The following is a 13,077-nucleotide window of genomic DNA, read 5'->3' as shown; positions in this document are numbered from 1 at the left end:
TATATATATATATATATATATATATATATGTATATATATATATGTATATATATATATATATGTATATATATATATGTATATATATATATGTATATATATATATGTATATATATATATATATATATATATATGTATATATATATATATATATATATATGTATATATATATATATATATATATATATATATATATATATATATATATATATATATATATATATATATATATATATATTTATTTATTTATTTATTTTATTAACATGGAGATTATTTTTACATTGTTTCTGTGTCAATATTGTTATCGTTGAGTTTGTTGTCACAACACATTAAAAACATGTGAATAACCTAATTATTAATGATAATAAACATAAAGTTATGTGAATTCATGTAGTAACGTAAATTAAAGATGAACCACTAATCACAATGTTTTCACCTCAAAATATATTTGATTCATGGCTAAGATTTGAGTGATTTCCAATTTTGATATTCACATATTTCTTGTATTATGTTCTCTGAATGTTTATTAACACCAGATGACTCTGCATATTAAGTTAAACAGACTTGTTTATATTAATCTCATATCTTCAGCACTTGACCACCTTCGTGTTGGACCGTAAAGACGGTTTGATCACCGTGGACGACGGAGTCCGACGTCTCCGGCTGCTGGACGCTAAAGGGAAAGTCTGGACCCAGGAGATGTTGCTGCAGGTGGAGGAGAAGACCGTCAGCCTCATCGACCACGAGACCAAGGTGGGTCTGACATAGGTCTCTGAGACCACTAGACCCTTCTGGTCCTCAGGAACCTTTAGGACTCATTAAGTCTCTGAGACCACTAGACTCTTCTGGTCCTCAGGAACCTTTAGGACTCATTATGTCTCTGAGACCACTAGACTCTTCTGGTCTTTAAGGAACCTCTAGGACTCACTAAGTCTCCAAGACCACTAGACTCTTATGGTCCTCAGGAACCTTTAGGACTCACTAAAGTCTCTGAGACCACTAGACCAAGGTGGGACTCACGAAAGTCCTAAGGAACCTCTGGGACTGGGATATTAAAGTATTCCTGACTGTTGTGTCTTCCTGTTGGTCAGAACGAGTTGGAGAACTTCCCCATCGGGACGGTCCAGCACTGTCAGGCCGTGATGAACGCCTGCAGCTACGACTCCATCTTGGCTCTGGTCTGTAAAGACTCGGGTCAGAGCAAAGCAGACCTCCACCTGTTCCAGTGTGACGACATCAAGGTGAACGGCTGTGATTGGTCCTTTTTAGTTCACAGACAGAAAACTATATTATTATGAAGAGTTGAATGTTATTCAGAGCTTGAGGTTTGTATTGTCGTTATGAAACAGAGATGCATAAAGAGCTTCATTCGTAGCTCGTTTCTAACACAACAAACACAAGACAAACACAACTAAACAATATTTGTTTTTATTTGAATCATAATAAATGTAAACGGCAGCAACAAAATCAATTCTCTGGATAAAATGTCCGACATCTTCACATCTTTTTTTTAAGTTAAGGTACATTTCAATATGATTCATGTTATTTATTTGGTAGAAAATGTGAGTTGTTCAGAGTAAGAAAACAAAGTCAGTCAACTAAAAATTCACAAATACATTCAATAAAAACATGGAGTCATGAAAACATTTATCCAAATGGAATAAAAGAAAGTAGCTTGAAAGATGTTTGATTAGTTAAAAGAACATGAATATTTAGATGTAATGTAAACAGTAGGGGCCCAATGATGGAGCCCTGTGGATCACCATGGCGGAGTCACAAAGACAAAGTCTTCACACTTCATTTAAAGCCATGAAAGTTTAGACTTTTACAGAAACATGAAGCCATGAATTGTTGTTATTAACGTTTCATCACGCTTATGTTTCTGCCCATCAGGCCAATCTGATCCACGCAGACATAGAAGGTGCTATGATCGACGCCAAAGGAGGCAAAGTGAAGAAGAGACCGGAGGCTTTAAGGTAAGAACCAATCAGCAAACACTCTGAGAGGCTCGTAGTAAACGCTGACAGCTGATTGGCTGGTCTGCCCGTCTGTCTGCAGGATGATCCTGAAGAGCGACGGGATCATCCCCCCTCCCCCCGCTGCTCCCGCCCCCGAACCACCGGCCTCGTCCAATCAGGTGGACGTGAAGAGCCGAGCGGCTGCGTGGTCAGCGTGGACCAATGAGCAGCAAGACTGTGAGTGATGTCACCATCATGATGTCGTCATAGGAGGAAGATATGTGTGAACAATAACAAAACAACCAGGATCGATTTTTCAACCTGAAATAAAGCTCACAGCTGAGTAACTGAAGTTATTAAATCAAATGAGAACCGTTCTGTAGTAAATATACGCGGTCACGTGTCTCTGTGGTTATAGAACTACACATCTGATGTTATCACTGGTTATTGATTGGCTGTAGATGAGAAGCAGCGACCGATCTCATGGGAGGACGGACCGGTGGAGATGACGGCAGCCAGAGTGGACCGAGACGTGGTGAGTCCTTTTATTATGAAAGGTCTGGTCTGAGAGCAGCTGAAGACCTGCTGTGGTTACATGTGAGGTCACTGATGATCACATTTAAGCCGATTGAACAACGTCGCTTTATTTAAATGTCATCAAAGTTCAGAGGCTTTGAGGGGAAATCTGGTTACATAAAGAATAACGGAATGAGCGCTGTGAGGAAACTGACCTCTGGTCTGTTGGTTTAGGTTTAATCATTAAAGTCAAAGACAAACGTTTATTTTGCCAGCAAATCCTGAACCACATCCTGGACGACATTGAGTCGTTCGTCACCAAACTTCAGAAGGCTGCCGAGGCCTTCAACGAGCTCTCCAAGAGGAAGAAGACCAAGAAAGGCAAGAAGAAAGGTCCGGGAGGTGAGGAGGAGGAATTCTATTTCTGATGGTTTCTGTCACATCTGAGCTCAGTTCTGCTTCAGCTGGTTTCTCAATTTATGGTTTATAGAAGTCAAAAAATACATAATGAATGTCAAACTACACAATAAAACTCAATAATTGATGTATGGAAGACCATTACGCCGAGAACAAATAAAAATAAAGCCTCATGATGAAAAAACCATTAAGCTGTACGTCACTAGTATGACATAAAATTATTAATATCTCATAATAATGACTTAGTGTCTCATAATAATCAGTTAGTATCTCATAATAATGACTTAATATCTCATAATAATGACTTAATATCTCATAATAATCAGTTAGTATCTCATAATAATCAGTTAGTATCTCATAATAATGACTTAATATCTCATAATAATCACTTAATATCTCATAAAAATCACTTAGTATCTCATAATAATCACTTAGTATCTCATAATGATCACTTAGTATCTCATAATAATCACTTAGTATCTCATAATAATCACGTAGTATCTCATAATAATCATTTAGTATCTCATAATGATCACTTAGTATCTCATAATGATCACTTAGTATCTCATAATAATCACTTAGTATCTCATAATAATCATTTAGTATCTCATAATGATCACTTAGTATCTCATAATAATCATTTAGTATCTCATAATGATCACTTAGTATCTCATAATGATCACTTAGTATCTCATAATAATCATTTAGTATCTCATAATGATCACTTAGTATCTCATAATAATCATTTAGTATCTCATAATGATCACTTAGTATCTCATAATAATCATTTAGTATCTCATAATGATCACTTAGTATCTCATAATAATCACTTAGTATCTCATAATAATCATTTAGTATCTCATAATGATCACTTAGTATCTCATAATAATCATTTAGTATCTCATAATGATCACTTAGTATCTCATAATGATCACTTAGTATCTCATAATAATCATTTAGTATCTCATAATGATCACTTAGTATCTGAAAATAATGAGAAACTTAATCCAGTGTTTTTTGAGATACTAAGTCCTAATTTCCAGATACTGATTTGTTATTAAAGTTTGTCATTATAATGACTTAATGACTATAGATATCTATAGATATCTATATATATCATATTGACGTTCCTCTTTATTGTTGAGACGTTTCTCTCAGAATAGAATCCACTGTATTGTTTTTCATTTATATGAAAGAATAAATAAATGATGTTCATGTACATTCAGGTATGAAATGGACGATGTAAAAGAGTTTACTTTGAGAGTGAAACAAAAATAAGCAAAAGAATGAAATGAAATACACAATGATGAAGATGAGCTCGAGGATCATTGATCACCTTCATCAGTTGATATTTAAATGTCGTGTCCACCAGAGGGCGTCCTGACTCTGCGCTCCAGACCTCCCGGTGAGGACGAGTTCATCGACTGTCTACAGAAGTTCAAACACGCCTTCAACCAGCTGGTAGGCTCGTCTTCATCATCGTCTTCATCATCGTCTTCATCGTGTGATTGTAGATATTAAAGGAATGTTTGTGACCTTCAGGGGAAACTGACGGATCTCATCCAGAACCCGAGTGCTGAGGATCTGCTTCACTTCCTGTTCTCTCCTCTCAGGATGGTGAGTCAGCACTTTATCAGTTTAACATATTCATCATAAACCTTTAGTTCATAAAAGTCTTCTAGTTTTAGTCACATTATATTAGATAGAATCAGCTAGTCAGTTGTTTATTTAGTCGTAGTTTTATTCATGGTTTATTTTCACTGAATAAAATCGTTCACAACTCAAGTTTCTAAAATGGCTGAAATGTTTTGAGATTTTCACGGAGTAAAAAAATAAAACCACAAGTTAGAATGACACAAACCCACTACACACCTGTCCCCCTACCTGTCCTCTACCTGCCCCCTACCTGTCCCCCTACCTGTCCCCCTACCTGTCCTCTACCTGCCCCCTACCTGTCTTCTACCTGTCTCCCTACCTGTCCTCTACCTGTCTCCTTACCTGTCCTCTACCTGTCCCCTACCTGTCTTCTACCTGTCTCCCTACCTGTCCCATTACCTGTCCCCTACCTGTCTCCCTACCTGTCTCCCTACCTGTCCTCTACCTGTCCCCCTACCTGTCCCCATACCTGTCTCCCCACCTGTCCTCTACCTGTCTCCCTACCTGTCTCCCTACCTGTCCTCTACCTGTCCCCCTACCTGTCCCCCTACCTGTCCCCTACCTGTCCTCTACCTGTCTCCCCACCTGTCCTCTACCTGTCCCCCCACCTGTCTCCCTACCTGTCCCCCCACTTTTCTCCCTACCTGTCACCCCACCTGTCCCCTACCTGCCCCCCCCATCCTCCAGGTGATCCAGGCATCCAGTGTGGATCTGGCTCGCAGCGTCGTGGTTCCTCTTCTGACCAAAGAGTCCATTGACTTCCTTCATTCCTTGGGGACGGCGGAGGAGAGACACCTGTGGGTCGCCCTGGGAGACGGGTGGACCAAATGCAGGTGAAGACAATCTTTATTAATTAAGTCTTTTAACAATGTATTAATTATTACTGAGATCCTTAATGTCCTCCAGGAGGACCGAGATCCATAACGTCCTCCTGGTGGACCGAGATCCATAACGTCCTCCTGCAGGACCGAGATCCATAACGTCCTCCTGCAGGACCGAGATCCTTAACGTCCTCCTGGAGGACCGAGATCCTTAACGTCCTCCTGGAGGACCGAGATCCATAACGTCCCCCTGGAGGACCGAGATCCTTAACGTCCCCCTGCAGGACCGAGATCCTTAACGTCCCCCTGGAGGACCGAGATCCTTAACGTCCCCATGGAGGACCGAGATCCTTAACGTCCTCCTGGAGGACTGAGATCAATAACTGGTTTTGATCAAGTGTCTCTGTGATCAGGTTGGAGTGGCCCAGGCACCACTACTTCCCCCCCTGTGTGCTGACGTTCCAGGACGGCTGGGAGCCGCCGCTGATCCACGAGACTCAGTCCAGAGACCAGGAACTGATCCAGCAGGCTGAGGGTCTCACCGACGCCGGGATCCAGAGACAAGAGGACCTGAGGAACTGCCTGGAGGTTCAGGTCAGCACTCTTTACTTCCTGTCTGTGTCACATGATCACATGTTCATTTATATATATATTAATATAATATTATATTAATATAATATTATATTAATATTCATACTTCCTGTCTGTGCGTTTAGCCGTCAGCAGTGCAGAAGTTCCCCCCCACAGACGGGTTCTCCTCCTGCGGTTCCTACAGACGGATGCAGATCCTGGATCAGGATCAGGACTCGGCCGTCAGCCGCGTAGACCGGTGAGGTCACATGACGCCCTGGAGAACTGATCCCTGCTCTTTACTGACATTAATGTATCAGTAAATACATAAAGAGAAACATATACAAATGAACACTAAATGAATCAGAGGATAAATGTTTTTGTATTTTATCAGAACATAAATTAATAATTGTTTTCTATTCATTGTTTTCTTCTATTTATTCATTTAATTAATATTGAAAAACTGAAATAATTAAATGTACATTTGATTCTGCTTTTATTTATTTATTTCAGTATTTAAATATTTATTGATGAATAAGGTATTTTCTTATTCCGTCTAAATCTTCTGAACTGGACAAACCTTCCTCTGAGATGTTTATTGATGATAATCTCTTTTCTCTACATGAAAATCTGAGAAAAAGATCCAAAATGACGATTTAATGATTTTAATCTTTCTCATTCAGACTTTCTTTCCTCTAAAAATTGAATTATTTTCATTGAATCAAGTCTTTAAATTCTTTAAGTTCATGAGCAGTTAATGATTCAGTTATTATTTAGTTATTCAATTTACTATTATTATTATTATTATTAAGTTATTAAATTCATAGTTGGAAAACATTTACTGTTTTATTTTTTGTGCTTGTACTTCAACCGGTCTTAACCGGTCTTAACTGGTCATAACTGGTCTTAACTGGTCATAACTGGTCTTAACCGGTCTTAACTGGTCATAATTGGTATTAACCGGTCTTAACTAGTCTTAACTAGTCTTGTTGTGATTGGTTGATATATTTCAGGAGTTTCGATGACGGCAGCAGAATCCAACCGAAACTTTTTGCCAAATCTAAATACGACTTTGTGGCGAGAAACAACACAGAGCTTTCTGTCCTCAAAGACGAGGTTGTCGAGGTTTGTTCTTCTATTAATAACTTAATAATAATAATAATAATAAACATGCTTTCATCAGAAGGACAATCATGTTTATAAGAAAAATAACTAAGTGATGTTTTTAATTTAAATCAATGTTGAAAGAAACGAGAATCATTTCTGATGAGCAACAACCAAACTAAGAAATTAACCTTTTATTAATTCCACATTTTAATCTTTTATCTTTTCCTGATTTATGATGTTTGTTAAAATATAAATAATCATCATGATCTGTAGTATGTTTTTAATTATAGGACGTAAACACCTGCTCAGGTAAACATTATTAAAGACATTATCACAATAATATCTGGTTTGAATTTATGCCAAAAATATAATTAAATTTGTTGCTCGCAGAATTTCTGGAAATGAAAATATTTGTATCTGATCTGATCAGACTCTTTATTATATTGATCAGTGATTTATGGATTCATCATCACATAAGTCTCTAAACATTTGAGACGTTTAGCGTATAAAGTGCTCACTAGTAAAGTGTGAGTTGAGTTCTGATCTGAGGGTCTGGTGGTCTTCAGGTCCTGGACGACAGGAAGCAGTGGTGGAAGGTGGGTAACGGCGTCGGGGCGTCCGGCTACGTGCCGAACAACATCCTGGAGATCAGCAAGGCCGTGGACATGACGGGCAGAGGAGAGCCCATCTACAGCCACACCATCCAGGTACGTTCATGTAGTGCTTCATCATCTCCATCATCCTCATCATCCTCATCATCCTCATCATCCTCATCCTCGCTCTGTTTCATTCTGAACGGTTGAAGCTTATGATGCCAAAGAAGGAGTTTGAGTTGTTCAAGGTAAAGCTTTAGTTTAGTCTCTCTAGTTTTAATAAACTTGTGTGTGTGTTTTGCTGTGGACCTTTTTATTTATTTGTATTTATTTTATTATTTTATTTCTAAAGGAACAGTCTCACATTTTGGTAATAAGTTTCATTTCCTGGTTTGTTTGTCAAAAAATAGTTCCAATGCTAACAGCTGCTAAAACCACAAGGTCTAATTCTGCTGCTGTTCAATAAACAACAGCAAGCTGCAGCTAGGCTAACAGTTTCCCTCTTTTTCCAGTCTTTGTGCTAAGCTAGGCTAACATGTCCTGGTAGGCTTTAGCATCAGTTAGCTACAAACTATTACCATAAAGTCAGAACACTTAGCATCCTGTTGGATATGCTCACTGTAGCTACCACAACATCAACATTACATACCAGTGACTTTACTTGATGCTACAGTAGCTAGCAGTTTCACCCTGCTTCCAGTCTTTGTGCTAAGCTAGGCTATAGCACCAGTTAGCTACAAACAACTACCATAACAAGAGCTGTTGATCACTTACCATGATGGTGGATATGAAACATATTAGCACAACTATAACAACATCTACTGTATAAAAACCCAACATACGTTCTTTTATGCTAGCTTGTTTGTAGCTAGCAGTTTCCCTATGCTTCCAGTGTTTGTGCTAAGCTAGGCTAAGTGCGTCCCTGGATCTTAAAGGTTTAGTTTTCTGAATGTCAGACTGTTCCTTTCAGTGTTTGTTAGAGTTTGATCTTCATGTTTAGTTTGAATAATAAAACGGTGTTGACGATGATCTCAGTAGTTTTTGAGTGAATAACTTTAACGCTTTGTCGCCTTCATGTTTTATTCATGTTGTCAGCAATTACTGGGAGAGTTGAACGAGGTAAACAACAAACAACACGACTTCACGTATTTCAGGTTCAGAAGGTCCACTGAATATAATTTAAATAAATCAATCTGTGCTTTGAATCGTCAATATTTTCAGAATAAAAGCCCCACCTGTCCTCTCTCAGAAGCAGACCACCAGGACCGACCACACCTCCAGTAAACCGGTTGTGACTTCGATGACTCCGCCCCCTTCGGGCCCAACGCCGCCCCCTCCGGCCCCCGCCAGGCTCCCCACGCCGCCGCTGCCGCCTCCGACCACCAAGCCGGCCGCCATCAGCTGCACCGTGAGCCGCCAGAACAGCATCGCGTCCAGCGACACTGGCGGCGTTGCCATGAGGCACAACAACCAGAGACCTCCACCCGTCACCCGTGAGTCACACATGAGTCACTGTGACTTTAATGTGGAGAAGTCTCAATAATCTCTTTAACGTGACGACGTAACGTCCCGCAGGAAGGAAATCCAACATGGAGGAGGTTCAGGACGAGCTGATGCACAGACTGACTTTAGGTCGCAGCGCTCAGAAGAAGTTTCAGGTTTCTGCTCGTCTGCCGTCGAACAGCATCACCTACGACTCTTCACCTGAGGACGTCAGAGCCTGGTTAGAGGCCAAGGGCTTCAGTCCAGTGTGAGTGTCTTCATGCAGTCTGTTCATACTACAGGTGTGTGTGCAGGTGTGTACACGTGTGTCCAGTTGTATGACCAGGTGTGTGCCCTGGTTTATCCAGATGTATGTCCAGGTGTGTGTCCTGTCTCACACCTGTCTGTGTCTCTCCTGTGTGGCCTGTCTCACACCTGTCTGTGTCTCTCCTGTGTGTCCTGTCTCACACCTGCCTCCGTGTGTCTCCTGTGTGTCCTGTCTCACACCTGCCTCCGTGTGTCTCCTGTGTGTCCTGTCTCACACCTGTCCATCTCTCCTGCAGCACCATCACCAGCCTCGGCGTCCTGACTGGCGCTCAGCTCTTCTCTCTCAACAAAGAGGAGCTGAAGACGGTTTGTCCCGATGATGGAGCTCGTGTCTTCAGCCAGGTCACCGTCCAGAAGGCGGCGCTGGAGGTGAGTGTCACAGGTCACACGTGATGTCATCACACATGATGTCATCGACACCAAAACACCTCAAACTGTGATTTTCTCTGCAGAATGTTTTCCTTGTTGGGTTTGAGGAGTTGCTTTATTCTGACTTTTTTTTAAAGTCCTAATATTTTCAGAATAAAGTCCCAATATTTTCAGAATAAAGTCCTAATATTTTCAGAATAATGTCCTAATATTTACAGAATAAAGTCCTATTATTTTGTATATTAAAACAGACCCTCCTCAGGTGTTTATCAGGTGAAATCCGCTCTGTTGAGACTCTTTTGTGTCTTTGAGCTTCCTGTCCCCCAAAAGGTGTTTGGTGTCTATTTCCACTGCAGGTTTTCTTCTGACCCTCCTTTGATCTTCTGAATGTGTCACTACGTTCATTCAGGTATCGAGTTCTCAGACAGACCTTCTTCTGATGGACACATTTAAGGAACAGCTGATTATAAAGGGACTCAGATTAAGACTCCTGGCTTTTAGTTTTTACCAGCACTTAAGACTAGTTGGTCCTGACTTGAGACTAGTTGGTCTTGACTTGGGACTAGTTGGTCTTGATTTGGGACTAGCTGGTCTTGATTTGGGACTAGCTGGTCCTGATTTGGGATTAGCTGGTCCTGACTTGGGACTAGTTGGTCCTGACTTTGGACTAGTTGGTCCTGACTTGGGACTAGCTGGTCCTAACTTGGGACTAGTTGGTCTTGATTTGGGACTAGCTGGTCCTGACTTGGGACTAGTTGGTCCTGACTTTGGACTTGTTAAACTGTTCTTTTCTCAGCTCTTTATTAATATGTGACGTCAACTGTTTATTGATCAACTAAAGACCAAATTAAACAAAAAACCTTGAGTCCTAGTCGTGTTCTAGTCTGCGATCTTCAAAGCACCACATGAGGTGTTTAATTTTCCATATGAATTAAAGTAGAATAAATTAATTTCCTGATTCTGTCCGTCAGAACGAAGCTCTGGTCATTTCTTGTTTAGCAGCGTTTTAATGTAGTTTTAAGGTAGTATTAAGGTTGTTTTAAGGTAGTATTTCTCTCCCTGCTGTGGCCGAACAGTCAAGTCCTCCTTAAGCTCCCAGAATGCACCAGATCCAGAACCTCTGACCCCGCCCCCCCACCCGTAGAGACCAGGATGTAGATCTTCTCTTGATAAATGTGTGTTCTGTGTGTTAGCTTAGCATTGATTAGCAGTCAGCTGATCATAAAGATGGCTGCCTCATGATATCGTTTTTTATCAATATTTAAAGTTGTGGTCGCACAAAGACGTCGACAATCAAATAAAAGAAACGATAATAATCTTAATTATCAATAAATACACAAAGCTTAGATTAATACATATATAAATAATGAATAAATATAACAAATATCAAATGTTTTTTTTAACTTTTTAACTTTTAGTAAAATATGTATTTCAGCTTTTTATTTTTTATTTCTACTTTCAGATTTTTTTTCTACAGTTACATTTTTATTAGTTTTTGTACATACGTAAAAAAAAATAGAGAAATATAGAATCAGAAATTAGTAAATGCCAATATTTATTTATTTATTTATTCATGTATTTATATTTTGATGAGGCACTTTTGGTCCTCCATACTAATCCTGCTTTCAACACAATATTAATCATTTTAAGACTTATTTGTTTATTGTTGAGTGAAACAGACCTTTGTGGGACCAGTGTTAGAGTACTCAGTAGAACTACGTTACCCAGCATGCCTCCTGCTCTTCACAGCTTCCTGCAGCAGCAAACGGCTTCTTGAGGTTCTTTATCTCAGTAGAAACAGCTTCCACTTTCTAACCAGCTGTTTGTCTCCTCTGCTCTCGTTTCCTCCCCTGTCTCCTCTCTCCTCCCTCCTCTCTCATCTCCTCCCTCCTCCCCTGTCTCCTCCCCTCTCGTCTCCTCAGAGAGGTTCAGGCTCTGAGCTCCAGGAGATCATGAGGAGGCGACAGGAGAAACTAGCAGCCTGTGATTCAGGGGTGGAGTCTTTTGATGAAGGAAACGCCCACTGAGCTCCACTTCCTCCCCTCCTTCCCTCCTTCCTTTACTCTTCACACTGCAGCCTCCTTCCTTTCCTCCTCAGGCGGCGGTGGACCAGGCAGAGTTTGAGGAGATCATGAGGAGGCGACAGGAGCTCCTCAGCTCGTCTCCGTAGAACATTTAGAATATTCTTCCATGTTGAAGCCTCTCAGTGTTAAATAATAATGATTAATTATTAAATAATAACAGCTGGTGGTTTGTGCCTCGTCATTAACATCATGCTGTCAATCACCGTGTAGCCCCACCCCTAAATCATCCCCTCTTTCTGGTCTGTTTGACTCTAAATGGAGCATAATGTACTAAATGAACATCATGCTGTATTGAAGAAGACTGTAAACTAGAGATTGAGACCATAAACTCATGTTTACAATGTTTACTGAGGGAATAAATCAAGAGAGAAGTAGAGTCATTTTAGACTAGACTTCTATACAACCAGAGGAGTCGCCCCCTGATGGACACTAGAGAGAATGCAGCTTTAACTCATGAAGAACTGGAGGTTTGTCTCCTGGTTTAAACTTAAAAATCGTATTATTCTGAGAAAACAAACTACCTTAACATGTCGAGATAAAAAACATTTAAGTAGTAAACCAACTCCCATAAGAGGATATAACATAATGTAAATAATACACGTAATAAAAGAAGAAATCATTGATTCTGTGACTTGAAGATAAACGACTAACTGGGACTTGTAGTTTAAATGAAGTTTGATGGTTTGTACAGAAAAGTGAATGAATTAAGAGAATGTTGGAATAAATGGTTCTATTAATAGACTGATAAATATAACTGTACATGTCTGACTGAATTATATTCATAGTATATAATATATATATACAGTATATATATAATCTTTGTGTTTTATGGTTTTATCAAAAGTTTAATATAATTGAAAATAGAACTGATCGACTGATATAATAATCAGTTATAATAATCTTTTATTTAAGGACATCATGTGATTCAGAGTTAGTGATGTCATCATTAGATTTGGCGATCAGCATTTTTGCACAATAAATAATAACGATGTAATTATTATTATTTCTAGAATCAAACCTGTAAATGATTCAGAAGTTCAAACACTGAGGTGATTGTAGCCCGCTGACCCTAAACATGACGAATGTGTTCGCTTCAGGCTCCGCCCACAATAACAGCTGTTTAGTCCTGTCCTGTCAGTCATCTTACTGCATCACGTATGACATCATCAAGTCTGGAACT

General features: G+C 39.7%; 1 protein-coding gene across 4 annotated transcripts in view; it reads left to right on the top strand.

The window, feature by feature from the left end:
- eps8a (EGFR pathway substrate 8a, signaling adaptor) overlaps nt 1-12,061 on the top strand; it is a 22,592-nt gene extending 10,531 nt beyond the window's left edge. For 2 of the 4 annotated variants that reach the window (XM_068734004.1, XM_068734001.1), the window contains 18 exons: nt 589-750; nt 1,089-1,238; nt 1,891-1,973; nt 2,056-2,192; nt 2,417-2,490; nt 2,747-2,873; nt 4,261-4,349; nt 4,431-4,505; nt 5,232-5,377; nt 5,779-5,959; nt 6,082-6,194; nt 6,949-7,060; nt 7,609-7,749; nt 7,848-7,883; nt 8,885-9,128; nt 9,211-9,385; nt 9,681-9,813; nt 11,736-12,061. In XM_068734004.1, coding sequence (XP_068590105.1) covers nt 589-750; nt 1,089-1,238; nt 1,891-1,973; nt 2,056-2,192; nt 2,417-2,490; nt 2,747-2,873; nt 4,261-4,349; nt 4,431-4,505; nt 5,232-5,377; nt 5,779-5,959; nt 6,082-6,194; nt 6,949-7,060; nt 7,609-7,749; nt 7,848-7,883; nt 8,885-9,128; nt 9,211-9,385; nt 9,681-9,813; nt 11,736-11,840 — 2,283 coding nt within the window. In that variant the 3' untranslated portion in view covers nt 11,841-12,061. The remainder of the gene's footprint in view (nt 1-588; nt 751-1,088; nt 1,239-1,890; nt 1,974-2,055; nt 2,193-2,416; nt 2,491-2,746; nt 2,874-4,260; nt 4,350-4,430; nt 4,506-5,231; nt 5,378-5,778; nt 5,960-6,081; nt 6,195-6,948; nt 7,061-7,608; nt 7,750-7,847; nt 7,884-8,884; nt 9,129-9,210; nt 9,386-9,680; nt 9,814-11,735) is intronic. The other 2 variants (XM_068734003.1, XM_068734002.1) reach the window with 2 other exon arrangements.
- The last annotated feature ends 1,016 nt before the right edge of the window (nt 12,062-13,077 follow it).

Source organism: Cebidichthys violaceus, unplaced genomic scaffold (genome assembly GCF_023349555.1).
Source record: "Cebidichthys violaceus isolate CVI_PGR_0920_01 unplaced genomic scaffold, fCebVio1.0.p SCAF_60, whole genome shotgun sequence".
Lineage (NCBI taxonomy): Eukaryota > Metazoa > Chordata > Actinopteri > Perciformes > Stichaeidae > Cebidichthys > Cebidichthys violaceus.
Note: the sequence above shows the minus strand (reverse complement) of the source record. Positions and strands in the feature narration are given on the sequence as shown.